General features: G+C 40.4%; 2 protein-coding genes across 3 annotated transcripts in view; one reads left to right on the top strand and one right to left on the bottom strand.

Annotated features, from left to right (window-relative positions):
* The window catches only part of TNFRSF11B (TNF receptor superfamily member 11b), a 98,851-nt gene extending 83,143 nt beyond the window's left edge, over window positions 1–15,708 (bottom strand). The window contains exon 1 of the mRNA XM_030446380.1: window positions 15,535–15,708. The gene's annotated coding sequence lies outside the window, so the exon portion shown is untranslated. The remainder of the gene's footprint in view (window positions 1–15,534) is intronic.
* MAL2 (mal, T cell differentiation protein 2) lies at window positions 15,090–26,867 on the top strand. 2 transcript variants are annotated; one of them, XM_030446381.1, is made up of 4 exons: window positions 15,090–15,340; window positions 17,708–17,878; window positions 22,444–22,602; window positions 24,958–26,867. In XM_030446381.1, the coding sequence occupies exons 1-4, from the start codon at window positions 15,206–15,208 to the stop codon at window positions 25,027–25,029; spliced, it is 537 nt and encodes a 178-aa protein (XP_030302241.1). In that variant the 5' UTR covers window positions 15,090–15,205; the 3' UTR covers window positions 25,030–26,867. The 2 variants fall into 2 exon arrangements, with proteins under 2 accessions (XP_030302241.1, XP_030302242.1); XM_030446382.1 differs by having other exon boundaries at window positions 15,091–15,340; window positions 26,429–26,867.
* The last annotated feature ends 202 nt before the right edge of the window (window positions 26,868–27,069 follow it).

The raw sequence follows: 27,069 nt of genomic DNA on the forward strand, positions 1-27,069 counted from the left end.
ACTGCAAAGGCAACTACACAACAGTCACACTTCCTGAACCTCACCCTCAACAGGAAAATCCTCCAAAACATGAAGCTGGTTGTTAGTATGACTCCAAGCTCATCTCTGAACAATGACCAACACAGGAGTATCCCAGAAGAATCTGACTCAGAACCTCTCTTGTGATCCAGTTTCTCTGCCACTCGTTCCTCCAGAAATACACTTGCTGCTACAAGCAGTAAATTACCTGTGTTGCTACACACCCTTCGGGTGTGTATGAATGAAGGGGTGGGACCACATTTTTTTTCATTGGTCCCCTACTACACTATGAAAGTATTTGGGCAAACAGGCTCACTTACAGCAGTGTAACTCCTCCTGACTTGCTCCCTTTCTGGGAACTGATGTGCCCCCAAATTAAGCAAAGTTAAACTTTTTAGGATCCATAGTAATAAACTCATTAAGTTAAACACTTTGGATTTAGAATCATTAATGTGTAATGATAAAATATGAATAATTAATTGTCCCCCTGTACACTGCATTGGTGAGGATGCAGCTCAAATAGTTTGCTCGGTTTTGGGCCCCTAACTACAAGAAAGACATTAAGGTGCTGGAGTGAGTCCAGAGAAGGACTCAGTGAAGGGTCTGGAGAATTGTCAGAGCTGAAAAGGACCTCTAGAGATCATTCAGTCCAACTTTCTCACTAAAGCAGGATCACCTAGAGCACATTGCACAGGACTGCACCCAGGCGGGGTTTGAATATCTCCAGGGAAGTAGCCTCCACAACCTCTCTGGGCAGCCTGTTCCAGTGGTTTGCCACCCTCATGGTAAAGGATTTTTTTCCCCATATTTAAATGGAACTTCCTATGTTCCAGCTTCTGCTTGTCAACAAGTCTTATGAGGAGTGGCTGAGGGAACTGGGGTTATTTAGTCTGGAGAAAAGGAGGCTGAGGGGAGACCTTATTGCTGTCTGCAATGACCTGGTAGGAGGCTGGAGTGAGGTGGGTGTTGGTCTCTTCTCCCTAGTAATAAGCAACAGGACAAGAAGAAATTATCTCAAGTTGCACTGGGTAGGATTAGATTGGATACTAGAAGAAACTTCTTCACTGAAGGGGTTATTAAACAGTGGAACAGCTGCCCAGGGCAGTTGTTGAATCACCATCCATGGAGGTGTTTAAAACACATGTAGATGTGGTGCTTAGGAATCAGGTTTAGCACTGGACTTAGTAGAGTTAGGCTAATGGTTAGACGTGATGATCTTGAAAGTCTTTTCCAACCAGAATAACTTCGTATTCTGTGACTGATTCTGTGATCCTGTGATTTTGTAATTCTATAATTCAAGGTGAAGTTACTGAGGAAAAGCAGTGCCTTTTAGAAGTTTCAGCCCAGGGCTTTAGCCACTCATAGCAGTTCAGCTCTTGCTATTCATGCAGAAGTGGCACAGTAACATTCCTGTGTGAAGACACAATCACACTGATACTGTCTCAACACTTCATCTTTACTTCTGACCCAGAAATTCACAAAATCATGGTTGCCAGATTGGGGGGTCCAAATTCTGGAACCCTCAGGCCATAGTGAGACTACTGGCTGACAAAATCCAAATGCTGCAATAATCATGAACAGGCCATTTTCTTCTTCTTTAGGTAAAAACTCAGAGCTGAGAGAAGGTAAAAGAGAAGCAGTACTTAACTGTGGGATTAAACTCTGCCTGAGATTGGAGCAGGCACTCTCCTTCATGGACAAAATCCAGGAATACATGTCTAAGTTGAACAACCTGGTCTAGTGGGAAGTAGCCCTGGCCATGGCAGGAGGGTTAGAACAAGATGATCTCTAAGGTCCCTTCCAACCAAAACTGTTCTATGATTCTGTAACTCTAAATTGAAACTCCGGTCTTTTCTAGGAGACCAGGAGTTATAAGCAGCCTTGGAGCATGTTTCATGTATGGGAAGGAATGACTATTGCAATCTCTGGCTGTGTGGCTGAGGGAAGAGAGGAACTTGTGCTGGGTTTCTGCAATTGGAAGTTTGGAACTGCCCAGTTCTTCCATCCTCCTCCCCTCCTACCACATCAGCTTCATATTTTCTTAAACAGAAAAATAAACAAAACCAACCCTTTCACCACCATGCATTTGTGTAACATTGGGCAAGGCTTTACCACATGAAACCAGCAGGACTGAAGTAGCTGTGCCTTTGCTACAGAAGAGGGAGGAACAGGAGAGGAGCACAGCACATATCTTCAAGCCAGTCAGGTTTAAGTGTGATCAGGTGCAACCCATTCCTGCTGCACTGGGTCCCAGTTAATAAATTTTACCAAAAAGCCTAACTCACAGGCCAAGCCAAATAAGAGAGGTTATCCCACACAGGAAACCTGGTGGGTAGGTGCACACAGCTCTGCACCATGGCATGTGGACACAAGCTTGAGCCTGCACAGTAATTCAAACATTAGAGCTGTGGTTTGCAGAAAAAAATATACTTGTTATAGTTAAGAACTTGGGCCATATCACAGGTTTCACTGCTAGCCAATGAAAACTCACTGTGATAAAGTACTTTAGGTTTCTTCATGAAGTGGATGGAGCCAGCAGCACAGGAAATGGGGGCTGACTGTTGAGGATTTATGGTCTGTTAGAGTTTGACACCTAAATCATTTTACCCAGTCCCAATATTTTTTTTCCCCATATTTTTCCTTTCATAATTGGCCTGAAGTTGCTCCAAGGGAAGTTTAGTCTAGATATTAGGAAGAATTTCTGTACTGAAAGAGTAGTTAGGCTTCGGAATGGACTGCCCAGGGAGGTGGTGGAATCACCATCTCTAGAAGTGTTATAGAAGTGTGTAGATAAGGCACTTCAGGACATGCTCTAGTGGGCATGGTGATACAGAAAACGATAATATTTTTTTTGTTTGTTTTTTTGTTTTTCTTTATTGAAGGGGGGGGGATGTTGACAGTCAGACCTGGTGATCTTAGGCGGCTTTTCTAACTGTGAAAATTCTTTGATTATTACCAGGCTGAACATTTCTTGTTTCAATTTATTTCCATTTCTTGTTTCAATTTATTTCCATTTCTTGTTTCAATTTATGCTCAGTGTTTCTTGTCCTTTCACCAATTACCACGGTGAAGAGCCTGGCTCTCCGGATCAATCCAAAGCCATCTCTTTTCCAGGGTGAACAGCTCCAGTTCCTTTATCTCCTCACTCACAATTTCATAAGGTTCTTCTGCCCATTCCTCCACCCTGCCTAGGTCTCTGCCTGGAAGCACTGCCCACAGCATATCTGCTGGTCACTCCAGTTTGGTATCATCTGCAAACCTGAGGAAATGGGACTTCATCACCTGGAGTTAACTGGCAAAGGTGAGATGACAGTCTCAGTACCAGACCCTGTAGCACTCTACTTGTTGTCTGGAGAGAGCAATCATTAATGATTCTTCTCTGAGAACAACCATTCAACCAGTTTTTACCTCTTCATTAAATCCTAACTCGGATCCAAGAGGCATCAAAGAAGTCTTCCTGGCACCCAGGATGCAGTCCATCTGGCCCCATGGAGTTTTCTGGTCAAACTCTCTTAAGTAATCCCTGAGAGATGATTCTCTCTTAAGTAATCATCCACTGCTGGTAGTTCTCGTTGAACTACATCACCACTGCCACTCAGCAATCATTCCATGTTTTCTTTGCTCAGCCTTTTTATACTAATACAGGAGTGGGAGCTCTTCTTGCACTTCCCATGCAAGTTTCAACTCCATGCAAGCTTTGGATCTCACGAGGTTACGCCTACAAACTCAGGCAGTGTGTCTAAAGTGTCCCACCATATCCTGTCCCTGCTTCTTTCTCCTCTATACTGTCCTTTTCATTACAGCTCCACCAAGCTCCCAGTTTAGCCATGCCAGTCCCCTGATACATCTGCTTGTAGATGTATAGTGACAACAAGATAGCTGCATAAACTCTTGTTGCATCATAGCAGGAATACTTCAGCATGCTTCCTGATCTTGGAGAGCAAGGATTTTAACATCCTCTATATTCTGAAGGTTGTCACCTCTCCCAGTGCACACATTATCACCCTGGCCCCTCCCAGGTCCAGAACACACATGAGGCAGATACCTGTGGTAAATATGATGTTTTAAAAACTAATTCTAATAAACTCCAATACAAAATCAATATTGTCCATTAGGAACACATTTTCCTTAAGCATTTCAAACAATCTCACACGGGCATTGGCAAGATTCACTACTTTCACTGCTCTAATCTATTCAATCACTTTAAAAAAAATTAAAATTTAGCATCTAAAGCAATGGAGCATGAAGTTTTTTACTGCAGCAACAACAGGCATCTCTAGTTTCACATGCAGTCCTAAATAGTACATTTTAATTGGAGATAAACTGGCTGACATGATTATAAAGAGATGAAATTTTACACCATGTATGATGATAAAAATAGTAAATGTGACACAGATAGAGGGATTAACAGAGTTATTTGTAAAACATTGTCTTGTTTTAATGTCTTCAGATGTACAAAAGATATGAATTGTCATTTCATGTTTTCCTCTCTTTTTTTTATTAAAATCAAACATAACCTACTCAACATGTGTAAGAATGAGCAAGATAAAAGCAACAGCTTATTCTGGGTTGCTCTTTTGCTTGTGTGGTAAGGGAGAACAGCAAATTGTAAAAGCATTCTCTGCCTACCTGCAGTGTGCCTGACTGCAGTGCTGGGCCCCACCTGCTCCTGGGCTGGAAAGGTTTCTCCACAAGAATGTTTCAACACAGGGAGGAAAAGTTTCACTTGATTCTCATCAGGTGGGTGGGACCAGTAACTTGCATCACCCTGTTTTGCAGACAGCACTAAGAGCCTACCAAAGCAGTCACTAACTACAGAAAACTCTGGCTGGGAAGTGGGTGTGATTGTGTGCATTTCTGACCCTTCACATCCCCAGCGCTACACCTATGCTTAAATCCCGTGGAAGTCCTGTGCCTACTCAAATGCAGCTCTACAGCTGCATCTCTACAACAAGGTCACCTTGCTGGAGCTGTAAAGGGACTGTGACACCTCATTATTACAATAAAACACAGCATGAGAGCATCTCCAGAGTCATCACCTTCTCATTCAATGTAATTTCATTATACATTGTCTCCCTTTTGTCAGATTTTTCCTTTTTTATGTTTTTTACAAAATAGACATACCTCCTTAACAGTATCCAGATGCCAATTATTACTTTCATATTATTGTTGCCCATATAGCTCAATCTTTAAGAGTACAGCAAATCTAAGTAATGTCTTCTGGGAAACAGATTTCAGTCATAGAACCATAGAATCATAGAATTGTCTGGGTTGGAAGGGACCTCAGAGATCACCAAGTCCAACCCTTGATCCACTACTGCTGCAGTTACCAGACCATGGCACTGAGTGCCACATCCAGTCTCTTTTTAAATATCTCCAGGGATGGAGAATCCACTACTTCCCTGGGCAGCCCATTCCAATGCTTGATCACGCTCTCCGTAAAGAAATTCTTTCTAATATCTAACCTAAACTTCCCCTGGCACAACTTAAGACCATGCCCTCTTATCTCATTGAAAGTAGCCTGGCAAAAGAGACCAACCCCCCCCTGGCTACAACCTCCTTTCAGGTAGTTGTAGACAGCGATGAGGTCTCCCCTGAGCCGCCTCTTCTCCAGGCTGAACACCCCCAGCTCCCTCAGCCTCTCCTCATAGGATCTGTGCTCGTGTCCTTTCACCAGCCTGGTTGCCCTCCTTTGGACCTGCTCCAGGACCTCAATATCCTTCCTGAACTGAGGGGCCAAGAACTGGACACAGGACTCAAGATGTGGCCTCACCAGTGCTGAGTACAGGGGCAGTCGTGACTTCCCTGTTCTTTTCCCCCCCTTATTAATGTTTCAAGCTTTTGCTATTTTATTAACTACTCAGCAGTGAGTTGCTTAGTAAGGCTAATTTTTCCAACTTCATACAATAGAATTCTTTATATAAGTTGTCTTACAACATTCTCTGAGCACGTGAAGCAGTCTACTATGTGGAGGGTGGAAGGAGCAACAATGATGATCAGTCAGTCAGTGTAAGATTAAGAAAAACTGTGCAGAAAAATGTGAATACAGAGTTGGCGGATACTTAGCATGTGAACTGAGGAATTTATTTCATACTGTGAGCCAATTTCTAGGTCTCTGAAATGCTTAAAAGCTTGTCAGTGGAAATCTAAAAGGTTGTCAGTAGATCCAAAAGAAATCTCAGTTCAATAGCTCAGGAATCACAGCGCTTTCTGCAAATTCACATATACAAAATATACAGCTTTCTCAGGACCTGAAGAAAAGGAAATATATTTTCTGCAAAACCAATGACAATTACAAGCCTTTTCTTGTGAAAGACACACTTTTTCTACTCCTAATTTCTCAGATAGGAACATTTTCCAGTGTAGCACATATCAGTGGATCCATTAAAGTTTAAGCAAGGAATACATATGGTTGCACTGCAGCGTTTTCTCTTTGGACAGGACAGTGTGTGACAGATGGTAGTGACTGTGCATGCAATGCCCTAAAAGAATTTTGTAAAAGAGAAAGTGAGATAATGATAATCATAATAATAATATCTCTACATCAACACTCTCCAAATAGCCATGAGAGTCTGAGAAGCAGAAGAGGGAAGGATATCATATGAAGATAGGTACCCTTGCTTATCCTTCTCAGTTGTTCTAATTACATGATGTGGTCATATAAGACCAAATTTAGGGGGAGAAAGCCTTGGAGGCTTTGGGGGGAGAAAGGCTGGAGAAAGCCTTGTAGGAATACACCACCATCCTAAACTGAGAAAGATTTTTTTTGTTTTTTGTTGTGTGGTTTTTTTGGGTTTTTTTTTTGCTAACAAGGTTAACAAAATTCTGAAAATAAAGATTTTCTAGAGAAGAGCCAGACTGGGACATGCAAGGTGAAGTGTGCCAGTCAGTATTGGGCATCCAAAACTTTGGTAGATGTGGATTCCACTGATTCCCTGAACAACAGTTTCTGTGGAGCTGAAAGGATCCGATGCAGAAGACAAGCAGGTTAGAAGGGGGAAGCTGGAGAGATCTTTGTGTCTGTGATAGATCCAAGAAGGAAAGATGGTCTTAAATTTGTTCTTTGTTCACCTTACCACAGACCTTACCACAGACCACAGCTTCAGAGATACCACTTGCACAATTAACCCACAATTGAAAGAGGCTGAGAAACTCAGAAGACTCTAAAAGGAAGTTAGGGCTGGCTGCTACAGCTTCAGGCCTGGATGGGTTTGCTCTAGGAATTTATTCTGCTAAGCTTTGACAGAAAGAAAAACACAGACTTGGAGGGCAAGGAAAAAGAGTGTAGCAACAGTTTTTGTTCACTATGTTAAACATGCTTGAAACCAAAGACAGATGTATATGACATACACAGTTCCTTCAGGTTCCATCAAGTCAGACCCTTCAATCAACCAGCCCAGGCTTTTATTTGATTCACTTTTGGAGGCCTTTATATTTACCTCCAAATCCCTGCAGAAAACACTAAACTGGTCTGGTTTAGGGATTTCTCTCACTTAACTAACTTAATTATCTGCAAGGTAGATGTTTACATCAGGCCCAGCCACCATAAACTCCCTTTGCAGTTGAGAAACAAGACACAAATGAATCATATAATCTACTTTTGGATACCTTCTTTAGTATAAGACATGTTGTTCCTCATATGTGGCTATTTCTTTCCTCTTTGTAGTGGGGTGTTGAGTCAGGTAGCTGAGAGATACACGTAGGCACTTGGTCAGCTGAATTCCACCCTGGTTTCTTTCAGTGTACACCAGAAACCCAAAGGAATTTTGTGAGAGATTATTTCATTCCGAGTCTAGGTAGATGTAGAAGTGTATGAACACATACTGTACAACAGATGTACAACAAGATGTCCAATCTGTACAACAGATTACATCTTCAAAGTACCCTATAAGCATAAACTTAGCAGCAATCAGACTATCTTAGTAGTAACATAATGCATGGAATACTGACCTATTTATTTTTTGTTATCATGTAAAATAAATGAACTGTATTTTTTTGGTCATGGATTCATCTTTCTTCCGAGTACATATGGATTAAAGTTTAAACTACTTAACTAGCTCCACAAAATTACTAGTAGGCAGAAAACAGCAAAGCAAGCTACTTGAAATGCACTGCCACAGACTGTAAACACTCAGAAGAATATGTGAACATAAGGTCCCATCTCAAATCAGATTCCAGAGTAAAAAAATGATTTTTTTAAGGGTTCAGGGAGGCTGCTGTTTTAAGTTAATCTGGTTTATTTTTTAATTACTGCCTTGTGAATAAACTGCAAAATTTTCCTAGTACCTAATTCATCATCCCTTTCATCCCTTCATCCAGCATCTCTGAGATCAATGTGCAAGTCTACTGTGAGGATTTATTTATTGTACAGAATGAAAACATCCACTACATAAGAAGACCATGTATAAGATGATGTCAGGAAACAAAGCACAGTCAGACACTACTGAACACAAGATGCCATTAGCATCTGTGAATGAATTAAAATATTCATTAAAATTATCTGTGTGAGTAAATTCTGTTGTCACATTGAAAATCCTGAAGGTAAAGTGAGGTAGTTAACTTAAGGTCTTTAACATATTTTTCACAGTCAAAACCATATTTTAGCAGTATGTCCCCGTGTGAAAACAGCACCTTCCTAAATGATTCATAAGTTAAAGGGTGGTAGCAGAACCACAGATTGTTTTCTATCCAGAAACTGCATACATACTGTGTAACACTTCATGAAGGACGCCAGGCTAACTGGAATGCAGTTTAACTGGTTTAGGACCTATGAAAGGAAAAAAACTCAAACCTGTTTACTTTTCTATGAATCAAAACCTACTTGATCAAATGCTTAAACCTACCAAAACACTGTGACAGAACCTGAGGCTGCGTTCAGTGAGAACTGAGTAGTTAAGATAGGCCTAAAACATATATTCACAATAATTTCTGGAGTATAAATACTTCCCCTTCATTGCATTTGCAGCTGAGATTCCTCCAGCCCCTTCCACAGAATGAAAATCCCTTATGCAGGTGAGAGTAACCACAGATTTTTCCAAACCCATGGAAAAATAAAGAAATAAATATTTTGAAATAAAGATACTGTTCTCACCTGTTGTACTAACTTCTGATGTTGCTTCATCACTTGGTGAATCAGAAATAGTTATTGTTTGCAGCTTGCCATCAGTATCAGGGCTGGTTTTCAGAGGAAGCAAGCACATCAGTGGGCAGCATTTCTCCATCTGACACCAGAAAATTGTGCATTAAGGTTAATGTTCTGTTAGGAGTATCCAGCTCCTGAGTGGTGTTTGGTGCACCCTGGAGCAGAGGGCAAACATTATGGGAATTGATAGCTGCAGAAGAGAGACAAGCACCTAATCTAAAGTTCAAGGTTACAGAATATTTATTTGTGCTTACTGTACATAACAAAAAATTAAACCAAGGCTGATACATTATGACACATTCATCTCTATTGGGAGCCTTTGAGGCCTCCAGGATGTAAACCACTGTAAAAGTTCACAGTGTACTTAAGTAAAGTTTATAGTTAACTTAAGTAAATACATTCCAGATGCTAATTAAACATAAAATCGCTTGTACATAAGAACATTTAAACACCTTTTTATGAGGAACTTTAATTTCATAATGAATCACTATTCTTTCAGTACAAACTGATTACTGTGATCATATAATTTTTCCCTTTACTTAATATGAGCATAGCGATACTGTCTAGAGGTGCAGAAGAATAACTCAGACCATTTGAAAGCTTCCAGAGGCTGTTATTTCCCATCTAAAAGAAAAATCATAGTAATGGCTTGCTATCTATCATCTTAAAACAGCAACAATATCCATATACTATACATTACATAAAGATAGAACATGGCAGTGTATCTGATTTGTAAATTCTGTGTTATCTTTTAAATTGATCTGTTAGTACTGGAAATAAATTACTTTCATCACAAACCTAATCAATAAAAAATAAAATTAAAAAAAAGGAATAATTTTTCCTTGAACTAAGAAAGTTCATAAACACCAGAGGCATAGGATTCTTGGAGGCTGGGGCCAAAGGCAGTTTTGATATGAGTCAAGTCAGCTAAAGGATTACAAGTCTGCCAGTGATATGGTTGTTGCAGAGCTCCATCTCAGCCTTATAAATCCAGTAGTTACTGTAACTAGCAACAGATACCAGCAGAATAAGACACTGCTATTTTAAGCAAACTGAAACTAAGGGCAAATACAGATGTTACTTATGATTCACTTAATGATGCCTGTAATTATATTCAGATAGCTCTTTACCATCCTACTAACAGTCATCTGATAAGGCCTAATTATAAGTATACATTCTAACACTAAGATAAATCCTTTTTTATTTACAAATGGATAAACTCAGATTGCTTTGAGATCTATAGGCTTACTCCTTTTGCTACAATGCTTTTGTGCTATTTCAAAACATAACAGTTTTGGGGGTTTTTTTAGCAGACATTTTCTAATGTCTCCCTAACTCACCTTCCTGAATTAATTCATTACAAAATGAAGTCACCATTGTCTTTTGCTTATTTATCCTTTGCCTTCTATTGGATTTTTAGCCAGGAATTCACTCAATAAAACAAACAGTCCCCAAAAAGCAAACAAACTGCAACCGAGGAAAATGTGAGTACCTGTTAGCACTGATCATCAAAACAATGGATACATACTCTTGACCAAGATGGGAGGCAGATATCTTACAATTAAGTGCCATTTATTCATCCCTCATCTACAAGAATGTTACCCTCTAGAGTTTCCCATTACCTGATAGAGATAATCCAGGCAATACATTTTTCCTGGCTCACCCATGCCAAGAGCAGCACACCGACTTCTTGAAACATTTTCCCACTTGATAACTTTGCTCTGCTCTGTCATGTCTCTCCCTACCCACACAGCCATGTGATTTCAGGATTCTCCTTTCTCCTAGGATGAGATTTGGCACTTTTACCTTTGCTGCACTCTCACACATCAAAGAGGAATTTCTCAGTGTAAATGAAAGGAGAATTTACCCTTTGCCTGCTTCTAGTGAACTGCAGTGCCACCAAGGCAAACAAAGGGTTGGTATCCCTAGGAACGTGGAAACAATGTTATCTGAACAGCTCAGAGACCTCTTTCTGCTCTCAGTAACACCAGCCGAACACACACAGGAAGGTCTCTGGCTGGACACCAGCCTCACCACTCTGTGTGAAAGGACCCTCAAACTCTCTTAGCCTGACAGCTAAGGATTCCCTGCTTTTAAAGGCATCCTGGAATCATGGAGAGCCAAAGTAGCCAGATCAATGCCTTTCCACACCTCTGGCCACAGAAGACACTCTGAGCCACTGCAGCCTTACGAGACAACCAGAAAACACTCCATAAACCAGAAACCACCTCTGAGACTGCTTTAAGCTGCTCTGGGGACTAATTTGGCAACCAGCCATCCCTGGGAGTGGTGGGTCAAACAGGTGGCACATTTATCTCCATCTTCTTTTTCCAGCAGGCATCCCAAGCTCAGTTTAACGGGATCAAGTGAGTGATTTCAACAGTTATTTTCCCCTTTGTTTGATTATGTAAAAAGGGGTAGTATACAATCAACAGCCTGGCCCTTCCCAATTAAAATAAAAACTGACAAGAAACCTCAACCTGTGGTATTTGCACACTAATTCATTATATGCACTGGTTCAACCATGACACTGAAGTTCTGTTACCACTACACAAATGATGCTAAAGGGTTTCCTTATCATTCACCTTATGCAAAAGTTATATGCCTCTTTAATTTCACTGGCTAAAGGGAGAGAGTCCCGAGTTTGCAGCACAATGAGACCAGAATCCTTCATGGTATTTCCAGGAGCATGTTAAATTAATTCATCCATAAACAAAATAGTCTGCATTTTATAAAGTCAACTTTGGGATTTCTATTTTTGATAGATAACTAACTCCAGGGTTAAGGGAGTCTGTGTTCTTCCTTAAGAAATAGCTGCTTTGCAAATCTAAAAGAAACACAGAGGGCTTTTTGGGGCAACTTCTTCCAGATTAAGAAAGTAACTGGAAGGAAAAAGCAGATCATGATACTGTCAGGAGAACCTTGCTCAGCTCCACTTTGGCTTAGGGAGATCTGTTTGTGCAGATCTGCCCATGCAGAAACAGAGCCAGGTGGGTAGAGAATAGGGTTGCTCTCAACATTTTTTAAAATTTCCACTACTTTGACCGTTTTGGCAAGCCACTCTCATTCACACACTGCAGCACGAGATAAAATATTAGCAGTTACATCTGCTTGCAGAGATGATTGTGATAATGCACTCAGATGATGTATCAAGGACCATGAATGCTTATATTGACACTTTCATGTCTTACTCTGCTATCTGTAAAAATATTCATCTCTTCCAGAAGTTTCATGCTACATGTCTGATTCTTGCTATATAGGATTGTTGAATTTTCATATCCAGCATGATGTATCACAATCTTTGGTGTTTTTCTAACATATTAATTTATCTTTTCTAATCTTTAAATCTTATAGCTGATAGCTGACTAAAGATTTTCATAATTTAATGCATTTTTCTAATGATTGGTCACTTGGAGGAGAATTACAACATTCAGAACCATATATTTTATTTTCTACATATATTAAAGAAATATACATCATTATACTTGGGACTTAAATTAAAAAATTATTTTTACCATCTAAAAATTTTAGCTACTGGTTTTGTAGTTCTGTGACAATGCCAGCTTTACATTGGGCTACCATAAGCATATGAACATGAAGGGGCAAGAATTTGGACTTTATATAACAGTTATTTAAAAGGTTTTAGGCCTTTTGGTTGTATATACAGACCTTCCTACGCACAGTGAATCAATATTCTTCTGTCTACTTGTTGACTCTGGTGGAGTTGAAGCAACATCATTAATTCACCCTGTAACGTGCCAAGATGCAATTAGTTACATAAAAAATGCTATTAAAAAGCAGTCCAATGCAAACACGTGCTTTTGCCATGGAAACTTAAAAACGCAGTCCTGATGCTAATCTCCTAAAGAAAACAGATTTTTAAAGATTCAAACAGTATATCAATCAGTATATGAAAAATCCCACATGGCACCGTAGCGCATCCTGCCCAAAGAGAGTAAAAATAATTTAAACAGCTACTTTCATTTAAATTATTAGGATTTAGGAAAATGTACTGCTGTAAATCTATTGTGTATACATATATCAAACAGGGAAATTCAGACTTTATTGTGAAAAGATACAAAAATTGAAGAACATATGTGTTAAGTAGAATGTGCAGGTTAAAATGAATGGTGTTCACAAGCAAGAAAAAGTGGCTGCACATGGCATGTAATCAGTAAAATCCAATGGTGCTGGAGTTCACACAGATTATTTGTATAGCTGGATAATAAAACTGGAAATATTTATGACAAAGTAATATTTGTACTTCCTCTATATAAGATAACGATTATCACATTTCTTGTTCTGAATCATAAACTGATCAACTGAGTTTTCCACCCACTCAGATTTCTCTCTCTGCAGGGCAGTCTCAACAGATATAGTCCAGACTATGCAAGTAATGGGACAGACGGTCTCTGGAATGCAAAGTCAGGAACAAACCACCTACACTTCACCACTTAGGCACAAGTCTGAATCCCATTCCCTACCAAAACACACCCAAATCGGAACACGCAGACATGCACCTTGAGAGTCTGAAGCCCTTTCCTGAAGATAAATGGATGGGACACGAGGTTCACTTTTAAAATAGGTCTAGAGAAGTAATATTATTCATCTGACAACCAATGGAACGAAGCATTCAGAAAAGAGAGAAGGCCAGGCTCAGTGTCTTCCTTAGCCTAATGGGGATTCTATCCCACACATCCCTACTTCTTAAGAATGCAAGAGGAACTAAGCTACAAGGGGTGTAGGGATGTGGAGAGAACACAAGAAAGAATACAGACTTAGCTTCTTCCATGATTTCAAAACTAACCAGCTATTTCTGCATTTTAGAAGCATCCCTATTTACATATGCAGTCTGCTGGAAGCACCAATGACTGGTGTTTAGAGGAGTCAGCTGCTCCTCACCTAGAGCCTGGATTATGAAGGCAGGCATCTTATGCTGAGGCATTTCTTGTCATCACAAAAGTACAACTGAGAAACATCAGGCATCTACACATCCAAAAAACAAAACAAAACAAAACAAAAAAACATCCTAGCTGGTTAAACCTCTGGAACAGCTGCATACACTTGTATGAAACCTTCTTAAAATTTAATCTTTAAAACTGCAGCTGTGTATGTTGGAGGTGACCATCCAGAACCACTGCATGGGATAACACTGGTGCAACAGTCCTCAGTCATCCCAGCAACAGGAGGCCCCATCCTAAGCCACTCCAAGAGAAATAGCAAAAATGCCAGCTTATGCCACATTCCTCATATCAGGAAGGTATTTATGTTAAGAGGCAGGAGAAAATGCATTGCAAGAAGCCTGATGAAAATGTACTTTGCTAGACCCTCATCCACCTAAAACGTTTACATCACCCAACCATTTTCTACTACTTTAAAGCAGTTGTGTGCAGTTCGAGTCAGGTTATTAGAAGATATACATGAAGTGTCTGTAGCATTTTGAATGGGAAACCTAGGGCATATGTTAACAAAACAAACCAAAAAACAAAAACAAAAAACCCCCAAACAAACGGTAAAACATAATAATTTTGAAACCTCAAGTATCTGGAACCAGAAGGTAAATAACAACCTTCAGCAAACTGGCAGTAGGAAGTAATGCCGCAAGTCTGGCTGGATCTGACTCAGGACTTGCGTATGCGGAGCCCTGCGCTCCAGTGGGGACACTCACAGTCCCCTCGGGGAAGCCGAAAGCCACCGGACGGCCCGGGCGCAGCTCCTCGGGGCAGCCGGGAGATCCGGGCCGGGGCCTAGCGCCCTCTGGGCCGCCCCAGCACCGGCACGAACTGCCCCTGTCCGCCCGCACCGCCGCGGCCTCCGTCCAGGGCGGGCGTGGCGTAACCGGGCAGCTCAGGTCCCCGGCACCCCGGGGACGTCCGCCAAAGCCCGGGCGAGGCAGGGCGGGCCCGGCGCTGGGGCGGGCAGGAGGGAGGCGGCCGGGGCGGTGCGCACAGGCTCACCCGCACCTGCTCCCTCCTTCTCCTCGCCCACCTGGCTGTGGGCTCGGCCGTCCCCACCGCGCTCGGCAGCAGCAGCCGCCACAGCAACATGTTGCCCAGGGGAGCCTCGTCTATGCCGCCGCCTCCCAACCCCGCTGCTTACTTCCCGCCCCCCCGGGTCACTTTGCCCTCCGGCCTGGAGATCCTGCGCACCTACTCAGGAGCCGTCATCTTCCTGGAGATCGTGAGTGCGGGGAGGTGACGGGGTGGCCGGCGGCCTTCCCGCGCTTTCCCTCCCTCCCCTCCGCGCCCCGCTGCCTCCTGCCCGCCGCGGCGGGGCCGCCGGCAGTCGGGGTGAATGGGGGGGGAGTAGGAGGAATGCGCCTCTGCCCAGGGACGGTCGAGCAGCAGTAGCCCCACGTCGCCCGCGTTCCTCACCTGCCATTTTGTGACTGGAGAAGGTGCGGGCAGCCGAGGCTACAGAAGGGGGAAAAACCCAGGCTGCCCCGCTCCGACACCGGTTCCGGGATCTGGCAGATGAGGCTGTACCGGGAAGGGCAGCGGGACCCGTCCGCCTTTCCCCCTGGCATGCTCCGGCGTGTTCGCTCACCTCGGGGCGGGTGGCGGTGGCGTTCGGCGCTGCCCCCCCCGCCCTGGCCCGGGGGAGGCACCGGAGGCTCCGTCGTTTCTCGGTGTTGTTTCAGCTGTTGAGGACTTTGAGCCCCAGACCCCCCCATGGAGCGCTCCGCAGGTTTTCGCTAGTGTGTGCGTGTTACGGGTCCTGTGCGAACTCCTACTACACGTGCGATTGATTTCGGGAGTGTGGGAACCTCAGTGCGGTACACGCGTGGCTGAGGAACTTTGAGCTAAGGCTGAATGTGAGGCTCTGCAGAGTGGTACTAATTAGTAGCAGTAAAAAAAAAAATTCAACAGAAAACACCTTGGCAGGAATCAACAGGTGGTTTTTTTGCTTGTTTGTTTATTTTTATTTTTTTTTAATGGTCTTCAGAGCACAATATTGCTTGGGTCCCAGTCTGTGTGGTGGATCCCATCCTGCAAGCTGTAAAACTGCACCCAAGTAAAGCTCAGCTCCAGTCCAGTCACCAAATCAGGCCCTGAGTCAGAAGGGACAAAAGGTTAATTAAGTTGGCCAACCCATTATACATCTGACAGCCAAGCTGGAGAGGACAGGTGTAGTATTAGGGACATAGCACAGTAGTGGGCACCGAGATTACCAGTCTCTACATTAGATTGCTAAATTTATTTTTGAAGAGGCTTGCGAGGTTGTATGTTCAAAATACCGAAAACATTTCATGCATCTCTGCTTTTTGTTTAACAGATACTTTCTGCTGTCCCTCTGAAACCTTACTCCCCATCACTATCTGGTCTTGAGTCAAACAGATTTGCACCTGTAGTCTTTTGAAACTAGAGAAAGTTTGTTTCTTCGCAGCAGCTAAAAAAGGAACCCTTGAAAGCTGATACATAAACCCTTGGGAGCTTTGAGCTGAGACTAGCAATGCTGCTGTAATGTAACACCAGAGAGGAACTAATTTTATAGCAGGCATCTGTTGAAAGGTAGCTCTCATCCAACCTTGATTCAAAAGAAAGAAAGTTCATTGAAACTGAAAATGTAACATCTGACTTTGTAAACCTGTAGGATTTAAACAGAACTACTAACTTGCTTGGAAATTGATGGTAGCTGTTAATACACAGCGGGTTGGATTATGAAGTTAAATCTTTGTAATAATTGAACATACTTCAGGTGGCAATAATGGTTTTCTCCTTTTTTTTTTTTTTTTTTTTTTTTTTTTTTTTTTTTTTTTTTTTTTTTTTATAAAGAGGCAGGATTTGCAGGAAGCAATTGTATCCTTCTTTAGGTCGAGAGATGATTAAACCAGTATGTAAATTCTCCATCAGCCCATCACAGCACTGCATCCCCACCACTTAATCACTGAGATCAGTATGCTGAAAAGGAAATTGATGGTGCCAAATTCCTCCCCAGGTTATAATAATTCTGGAAGGTGGAATGTTTTTCTCATCACTGCAACTTAATTTACAACTTGCTTTATTCTGTGTTTTAGTTTTCACTCTCATTTTATTGCTTAATCTGTTCTCTTTCAGCTTTTTATTACAAATGTGTTGCTAAAGAGGGATGCAGTTTCATCTTTTTGTCTGTATCATCTGATAAGGACTATAAAATTAAAGAGATTTAATCCAAATCTGATGTACACCCTTGTCCTATCAGCTTTAGTGTATATATAGATTTATGGATGTGTGTGTGAACCATGTTTTCACATTTCTTGTAGTTCCATCAAAATGAGAGTAAGGGTTAAATTTTCAGCAGCAGCATGCAAGTCACCTGGATTTGTAAATCCCATTTTCAAGACTATTTTAAGAGCTTTTAAGAATTTCAGAGTGGCTTCATCTTACTTCCACTTAATGCCTATCATTTCTAAGGATGGCCCTTGGGCTCTCTGAGTACATTGAAGTGTTTCCTCTTGGTGCCTTAAAGTAATCTGAGGACATCTTGATGTGTGGTATTACTTCTTAGGCAGAAAGTACTAAATAACAGTTATCTCTCAGTTCATCGTGTGTGTTCTTTTTCTTGCAGCTGTTTGGAACAATAGTCTGGATTTTGGTAGCTTCTACCCACGTTCCACTTCCACTGCTGCAGGGATGGGTGATGTTTGTAGCTGTGACTGCATGGTTCCTGTCCATTGTGTTCCTGTGCCTGTTCCTCTTTGGTTATGCAAATAGAATTGCTGTCAACTGGAACCAGATGGTAAGATTTTTATCTTTATTTAAGGATTCCCTTTGTTTTATAAACTGGAAATAATTTCATTAGAAATATGTGTTCTTGTCATTTTAAGTCCTAATGCCTGGCCCCCTATTTTAAGGGAAAGTTTTTCAAAATAGAATAATTCAAAACTTTAAGAAGAAATAGTAGAGTTACAAAGATGACAGAGGAAATACAGGACTGCCAATATGATAGAGGCGGAAATAGCCCAGCTTTTGAAACTGGCTGAAGGAGTATCCTTGTCCTCTATGAGCTTATAAAATGTGTGAGCAGCAGGAAGAGGACTAGTTTAAGAAGGCATGACAAAACATTGTTTTAAATGGCCAGAAATAATTGTGGACTGGAAATCAGAAAATATTTTCTGACTATTTAAGAAGTAGTAGTAACACCCAGTGAATAATGGTGGGTAGAGAGATACATCTAATGTTGTATAGGAAATAATTAATCTGTGTACACCTTGTGTGATGTGGTTGTCTGAGATAGCACAGACTGGACTAAAGCACCCAGGAAGTCTCTTCAAATTCCTAAGAATGTCTTCTGCTGACTTTTGGGTCAATCTCTTAAAGCTAGGGCAGCATTGGTTATTGGCTGTTAGATCTTAGGTAGTCAAAGACAGCATAACGTGCAGTGTGATACAGCTAACGTCTTTTTAGGAAACTTAACATTTATCTTTCTTAGAGGAAGCCTGTTGAGACTATAGATATCATTATACTTTGCTCACCTTTTCTTCATTGTGAAGACAAGACTTGAGTCTTGCTGTAATGGGTTGCTAAGGCGTGTGCCAGTAGCTCTCACAGACTGTACCTTCTTATTAAAAAAAAGGAAGCTGTTTGCTCCAGATTTAACCAACCACAGGGATACCTCAGGTTACTGCTAATTTTGTACTCGTTTGTCTTCATTAACTCTTTTTTACTTTGAGTTTTTAGTGGTCAAGATGAGCATGAGATGGTATCATATCACTCTCTGATATTACTGAAAGCAAGTAATAATTAGAGGTGGTAAAACTCTGATCAGAACAAGAATTTCCAGAAAAAAAAATCTTCCAAAAGGACCAGAACTAAAATATTAAAATATGTCTGTTTGTAACTGCTGAACACCTTCACCTTCCTCCTACTGAGGAGTTTTCCTATTGACACTTTTCTTGATCATATCTGGAATTGAGTGCTTCAGTATCATCATCTATGGTTATTTATTCGTTCAAGTTATTTATAAACAATCCCTTAAAACAAAAGGTCTTTAGAGCAAGTCATAGAGCTTCATGAGTATGGGGTTGTATCTAATCACTTCAAAGCCCATCAGTAGTAACAAACTTTATCACTTTGATAGCAAATATGCACACACACAGTGTCAGCTTTCCAGCACAACATACTCAGCAATTAAGCTAATAATATGCTCCAATTATGGAGGCCTTTAAAGAGACTTATGCTGTGACATCCTCACAAGTTATGATGCAACAGATCCCTTGAGCATGTGCATAACTTGAGTAAATTAATAGTGTCTTGGGTTTCATTGAAACTGTTTGCCAATTTGCAACCATGCATCTATTTAAGAGTTGCTGGGTGAGGTCATAGCCTTTTAGAGATTGAAAATGTGACACAAATGTTCATCTTATAAGAACTGTGTGTGTCTTACATATTGGCTACTTGATGCTGACAGTGATTTGTTACATTGTTTTGTCCCCTTTTATATAACAAATTGCTGAAAAACCTATGTCAGGGAATTGCTACATGGCTTGTGTAAGAGCTTTATCTGTGGGACTCTGTAACTTAGTCTGAAAAGCTGTCATAACGAAGTCAACATCTTAAATGCAGACAAATCTTTTTCTCTTTTAACATGGTAGCTGAAATCCATCCCTTTCAGCTGTCAACAAAAATAACACTAGACAGACCATTTGACCACTATTTTCAGGTATCCTAAGGTTCTGTAACTTGTCATTAACTGTTTTAGCAGCACAAACTATTTCTTTTGCAAATAAACAGTTACTGAAAATATTAAAACTATTTTCATGAGTATAAAATAAAAAGGTGCACCTCTTTGTTTTAAGTTGGCATATATTTAGATAAAGACATGGTTTTGTCTATTTCCTAAATTAATATTACAGTAGAGCGTGGAAGCTACAGGGCATTAAATTAGGTAAAAAATGGGAAGAGTAATGGCTTATTTATATTGGAATACTGTAGCTTCATGTAGAGATTCATAAATAAATGTGATCTAAGACTCCAGGAATTTAAATACAAGTTTGAAAAATTGAATTGAGATTCTGGCAGCATTTATTAATGCATTTATTAATATCTTATGTAATAAGTAGCTCCATTGATACTAATACAGATACTTAAAAAAATACAATGCAGCATGGTGAAAAGATGGAGGAAAACATGGACCTTATGGAGGCACATCACTCTGTACATCACTGTATTAAACCAGATGGTATGACAAATACTGTCCTTTACAGCCTGACTCACAACACACTCATTTGTGAAGTGGGCTGTGAACTAACATATCATGCTGATTTGGTTGTGTTTTACAAACACTTTTTACAACGTTTCAATGATTATAAAAGTGTGGGGGCAAGGAAGGGTTGAGCACTGTGCTAACAACTACTGAAAACCAAAAAACCTGCCCTCATAAGATCCTGTGCTTTTTGGTTGCTGAAACCACAATCATATTAATGTGAAACCTTAGGGATGCCACACAGCTTCACTGTAATTGCTGCCAGGAGAAGGAAATTAGAGGGTTTAGCAGGAGAAAGAAGGAAATGAAAGAGTTTGTCTTCTGAAAATACCTCTCCTGTATGCAGCATCTTCCTCGTGGAGCTTCTTGTGCTTTTTCTGAGCAGTGATGTCAAAAGTGTACAGCCAGTAACTCTGACATGGTTGCTCACTGGGTATTTAGCAGCCCAGCAGTCCTTGATAACACAGGTTTACACAGACCTTTCAAGACCTTTACTGGAATCCTGTGCTGTGGAATGCTGTGTTAAGAGGTCCAGTATTTATGACACAGTGGACACACACCTGCACACAGTCTAACATGGATGTGTCTGCCTGTCAGCTTCAGTGAGCCTGGGAAGCCACAACAGTAAGTGCCTGGGGGGAGAAGTGGCTCCCCCAGCTGCAGCTGAACACTGCAGTTTCTCCATTGTTTCAGCTCTCTCATGCTGGAGTAGGTCCCAAGTATTTTTTTCCAGGATGTAGGGATGTCACAGCTGGAGATGGAGGGAATGTGTCTTACGCCCAAAACTAGAGATGTGGCAAGCCTAGCACATCAAGGCTATCCTGACAGGTCAGGAAGCTACTCTCTGCCCCTTCTCAGTTTTGTTGATGTTAGTAAGGCCTCCTGGTGATACTCCAAGAGGAAGTAACTGGTTTGTAAAATTAGGGGGGAAAAAAAGCAACAACCCAGCCAGGATGGCAAAACAGAAGCTGCGAATTACTGCAGCTGTTTTACCCCAACTTGAATTCCTAGTAATTAGCAGTCATTAAGAAAAACAGTATACTCTGTGACCTAACCTCAAATGATGAAATGATTCTTATATATGTGTATAAACCACATCTATGGCTTATGCCTTATACAGGCATATAGGTACAAAGTGTATGTTGTATGAATTTAGGAAGTGAGTGCAGTGCAAATATCAGCTTTGCAGACTCAGGGACAGAAGGAGAATATTTTATACATTATAAAACTGCACTGGAACATGTCTTAGACAGTGTTACGTGCAACACTGGATTTGCAATACTACCTGCAAAGAGATTTAGGTGCCAGCACTGCTGTTTCATGTGCTCCAGTAATAGAATCCAGAAATCAGAGTTAGAGGTCTAAATCTTGTATTCAGCTGGCATTTACCACAGGGGAGTACAGCTCCTTGAGAAGGCCATGAGAGAAGCATATATTTACAGTAAATCCTAACTCCTGTCCCCTCAAGCCATTTTATTCCACAGTATCATAAAGTACTTTCAAGTTACTGTATTTTGGGGCAGAGCCAAGTTAGGGAGAGTTGTGGAAATGCCTCAGTTCTTGGATTCTTTTTAGATCAGGAAGTAAACATCAACTGTGTCAAGGCTGAGGTGTTTGGGGGCATTTACAGAAGCAAAATTTAAACATGGGGTGGGAGACTTCTGGAGCTTAAGCTATAGGCCAGAAGGGATTTGAGGGACTGCAAGCTTGTGTTATGCTGCTTAAATTGATTTGAAATTGGCCTTTATGTACCTGCTTCTTTATCTAAGCCTGTTTGGTAGGCTCTAATAGCTTTAAAGTGGTCTAAAAGGTCAGCATATGTACATACAGATGAGCACATTCCTCAATCTGAATGACTACAAAGTTTGGGGAGGAGGAGAGTTGCCCTTTGTCATTAATTGTGTTAGTGAGTTGCCTGCAATTTCAAGCAGCTGTGAAAACATCTCCCCATTAAGCTCCTGCATAGATTTAAGACCCTTATCTAAAGTTATTGTTATCAGTGCTGGTTTCATGTTTCAGTGTTGTGTTTCATTTGTACTGAGACTGGAAGAATCAGATATTTATTGCAGCTCAGACTGATTCTGATATTTGCTTTTCAGGATTTTCTTTTCCATGGGGCTACTTTTGTCTTTTATTTTGGAGCTTTTCTACTACAAGCAGGAACTACATCTCTGCATCACTTTCCCCGCAGATTCAATTCCACCACACATGAGAAGATTTTAGCTGACCATGAATATAATATAAGCATAGCAGCTTCGGTATGTATTTCATGGATTTGTATCTGGGGAACAAAAGTCTGTTGTAGCCAACCATCCAACTTGCAAACTTAACTGCAAGATGGAATAGAAAAATGAGCTGTGAGAGAAAGGACTGTTTTTAAGAGTAGCAAATAGCATCCAACAGTGACATGCAAAAAATATCAGAATAAACTCAAGTGATAGGTGCTCAGTTGCTACTCTTCACTACATGTTTAAAATACATGATCACTGCAGTTTACAAAACATCTCATCTAAAAATTATAATGTAATTTGCAATGGAAAAGCTTACAAAAGCATGGTTATTAGAGCAGAAGAAAAAGGTAACAATTGAGCCTTCATTAAATATCAGGTGTGAATTTCGTGACTGTGCTCAAACTTTCAGCAGCTTTCTGTACCATTTAGATAGTCCTAAACATGCCACGAGGAAAAAACCCTGGGACTACTTGTGAGGCTCCAGCTATGTAGTTACTACATCAGGCATAAAAGTTACCTGCAAGGGCTCTGTTGTCTCTTATGGCAAGTTCTTTTCTTGATAATCTTAGCTCAGACTGCATTTTTATCCCTGTACAAGGGACTCAGCTATGCACACTAAGATCACCAAACACAGGGATTAGTGATGAGTCAGAAAATATACCAGGCTCTAGCTTTCTCCCTGGCTGGACTACTGAAGAGCAAGTAGAGTAGGTTTAACTGAAAGAACTGTTGAAGAACTGTTGTTTTGGGGGTTTTTTTTGTACAATCTAGAGAATCTTTCACACCTCAGGGATCTGTATATAATTATTTATTTTCTAAAACCCTCTGGAAGGTATCTGTTGTCTTTAAAACTAAACGCACCATACATTTCACACAGTAAACACCTTCAGTTCAACTTAAGATAAAAACTTATTAACAGAATATGCAAGGTTCACACTATTTCTGCAAGAGGCAAATAAAAAGGAGAGGCCTTTTGCTATTGCAAGACAGTCTCTAAATGGGTGAGGTGAGTGTCAGTCTCCAAGTTTGGAGTGCTTCACCATTACCCACTTGCCAGTGACACACTTAAGCATGGGATCCCTGTATGGCACAAGGACAGAGGTGTCTGGTAGATGTGCCTGAGCTAAGGGAGGGCTTAATACTAAGCAATTATTTCATATTCTGCCTTAAATTGTAGTTCTTCAATCCTTGTTCAATGTGTTCAGACCCCACTGAATATATGGTCACTTCAGTCATCTTGTCTAATAACAGGATACTGGAGGCTCCAAGAGACTCTTTCCCCCTTCACTATTATTTTTCCAAGGGAGAATTCAGTTCTTCAGGTCCCTCAAGTCCCTGTCAATATAGGGGAGGAGAAGGAGGAGACTTTTTTGTAGCTTGCCTCAGAATTTTTAATTAAGAGATGCTGGGAAATGAATCAGGTAACTGTAGTCTTTAGTGTCTGCATTTTTTCCAAAAGCATATGATTATAAAGTTACGGCACAAAAAAAAAAATGTAATCACTTGAAACACATCATTAAAACAGTCCTGTGATCTACATGGAAGAAAATCAAAAGTTTGCTAACATTTTATGTTTTAAAATTACTTTTGTATACTGTGATTAAATATGCTCAATCTATATGGCTGATAGTTTTACAGTGTAGCATCTATTCAAAACTTTCATTTTCAAATGAACAGTTTCATGGAAAGCAGGGTTGTTATCACATGGCTGAATTAAAAATTCTAAGAGACAGAATCCATCATTTGCACTAGACAATATGAGAAACTTTTTAATAGTAATTCAATTTTTCATTTCTTCCTTCTGATTTATAGTATTTATTCAAGTTTACTGTGGCATGACCTTCAGTTCAAATCTATTCAGTTCTTGAGCAATAGCAACTTGCTAGCATTTCTCAGGGAAGTTGTTCTAATGGCTGGACAAGGAGACCAGATTTAAAGCTGTTTCTGTATTTCTTCAAGCAATAGAGTCCTGCTGCTTAGAGGGATGTCAGCTGTTTGCTGGTAAAGGCACTCGATAGGGAACAAATCTGAGATTAATGTTTGAGTCAGTCTAGATAAGAGAAAAGTGAAATACATGTGTACATACACACTTGATTACATTGTACCATAAGTTACGCAGGCATTCTGTTTCATGTTCTATTTCAAAATGTCTTGTGAAGCAATCAAGTTAAAACAATAAACAGGGTAATAACAGAAAGGTTCATAAGAATACTTCAGAGGATCCCAAACCTATCTCTACCTTAAGCATTTTGGATCAGGGAGGTAAATTTTGAATCATTTGTGTTCCTGTATTCATTTAGTAAAGAAAAAAAAAGATAGAGCAATATAATATGTGATTCACTTTTTTCTTTTTCCTTCTCTTTTTTCCTCCTCATCCTCTAGATTTTTGCCTTTGCAACAGCTGTTTGCTATGGTTGCAGCACAGCCCTGGCATTAAGGAGATGGAGGCTATAGCAGTTGAAGAGAGTTTAATGCCTGAGTGTTCCACTTCAGATCAAATGACATGCAACTTGTCTATTTTACTGTAATCTAATTCCAAAAAGACTTTTTTTTTTTTTTTTATAAAATCTGTTTTAAAGTGCTGAAATGCAAATAACACCTGATCAGGATTTCCTTATCAGAAAACAAGTTTCCATTTCTTCCTTTTCTAATTTTTACTTTTATTGTGTACCCATCAGATGTATACTCACTGTATGGTATTACAGAATTCAGGTATAAGTAGTTGTGTCAGTAGCTGGTAACAGAATTCTAGTGCTAAATCAGAAGAGAATGAAAATGGAAACTAAACCAACATGCTAACTGCATAGGCAGCTAAAAACCTCCCCCTTTGTTAAGTCCTGGGATTGGGCCTGCAGTGTTTTGCATCTTTACAGTGCATTCCACACAGAGAGAGCCTTGGCACTTCTTCTAGAGAGGTGTTTTCTGTGTGCTGCTTCCACACATGATCAGAGGTCAAGATGACTTTGTGGTACCAACTTAGTATGTATATTATTAACTTTATGTACAGAGAAAATATTTTAAATATGCATCCAGTGAAATCTTTTGATACTCTTTTAGAGACATGTCTATCTATGGTCATCTGATCCTTAAGTTTCACTGTATTCCTTAGTAGATGGAAACTACAGTTTGGGACTGTCAGTCAGTAGTACATTAGTTTTAGGAATTTCACTCAATCAGATCTATTTATACTGCAAACCAAAACAGTGCATTTGTGTTGTGTTTGTATATACATGGTATATTTTTGTTTAACAGGAAAATTTACACTGTTTTACCTTGCTGAGTATAGCTTTCTTTTTGTTACTTCAACTGCTGCATTTGTTACTTATTATGTGAGTCAATATCATTTGAATGGAATGTTCCCAAGTGGTGAATAATGTCTGACCTCAATTCTTGCAGTGTGCTATTTGTTGCATTCTAAGCCTGCAGTGTTGTAAAGGTGGTTTCATTTTGGACAGATGCCTATGCAACATCTTACTGAAAGCAGTGGAATGCAAAGCCATCCACCCACTACGGAGTTTGCTTTTGGCACAAATTAAATTTAATTAAGCTCAATGTGGTATTATATATAGATGTGATATTATATATAGAAAATTCATTTAAAAAAACTAAGCAGTAGCATTGTGCTCTGCTCCCTACCACTTGTGCCATTTTGCAGAAGGTGAAATTTTTTTTTTTAAATGCTAGTAAATAATTTTTGCTCTCGGGAATAGTGCCAAATTGATAACCTAGGAGAAGAGAGGCTCCCTGTCATTCTCAAAACAGCTTGCTCACCACATCTTGCCACTGCACCTGAGTGTTCTGCAGAGACCAGCAGTGGCTGGGTAAGGAAAGACAGGACTTTCTTCATTCCCAGGACTACTCATTCTCCTTGAGCCAACAAGGGTGTCTGCTATGAAGATTACATTCTCAAACTTGTCAACAAGGTACAAGGATCTCTCAGAGCCAGCCACCCTCAGTAGTGCCCTGCAGTCCCTGCTGAGCCAGGACAGGTTCTTTTGGATGGCATAGCAGTGTGTAGCAGCCTTTCTGACTACAGGACCCATTTGGTCATCCTGAATTACTGCGATAGGATGTTTTTGTATATCATGCTTTCTGAAAGTTTTATCTTCCAAAGATTTTGTACCCTGGCTGATTTAAATTTTGCATTGAAACTTGTTTTGTGAACATTTTGTCTGGAGCCATATACGTTCGAGATACTTCATACTGTATAAAATACATGTACACTGGAGTATATGGATAAAAGTACATAACAAAGACTTCTGCTAAGCAGCATTAAAGTAACTTAATATGTTTATGGTAGTAGTCCAGTTATTAATTCTGTTATTGGAAAGTATAGAAAAACTGCCTTGCAACTTTGACATATAAAATTAAGGTTAACATTTCCTGAGAAGACACAATTACATGGGTGCTAGTTTTGTATAGTGGTTTGCCATGTGACACAGCATGAGTTAGTGAGGAACAGAGTAAGGTGAGCTACAACAACACTGCACATGG

This window comes from Calypte anna, chromosome 2 (assembly GCF_003957555.1).
Source record: "Calypte anna isolate BGI_N300 chromosome 2, bCalAnn1_v1.p, whole genome shotgun sequence".
In the NCBI taxonomy this organism is placed as follows: Eukaryota; Metazoa; Chordata; class Aves; order Apodiformes; family Trochilidae; genus Calypte; species Calypte anna.

Excerpts from the sequence above, each read along its gene's own strand:
- MAL2 (XM_030446381.1), top strand. The coding sequence starts at position 15,206 with ATGTTGCCCAGGGGAGCCTCGTCTATGCCGCCGCCTCCCAACCCCGCT. Across the intron at positions 17,879-22,443 it reads CTGTCAACTGGAACCAGATG|GATTTTCTTTTCCATGGGGC; the intron begins GTAAGATTTTTA and ends TTTGCTTTTCAG. Across the intron at positions 22,603-24,957 it reads ATATAAGCATAGCAGCTTCG|ATTTTTGCCTTTGCAACAGC; the intron begins GTATGTATTTCA and ends CTCATCCTCTAG.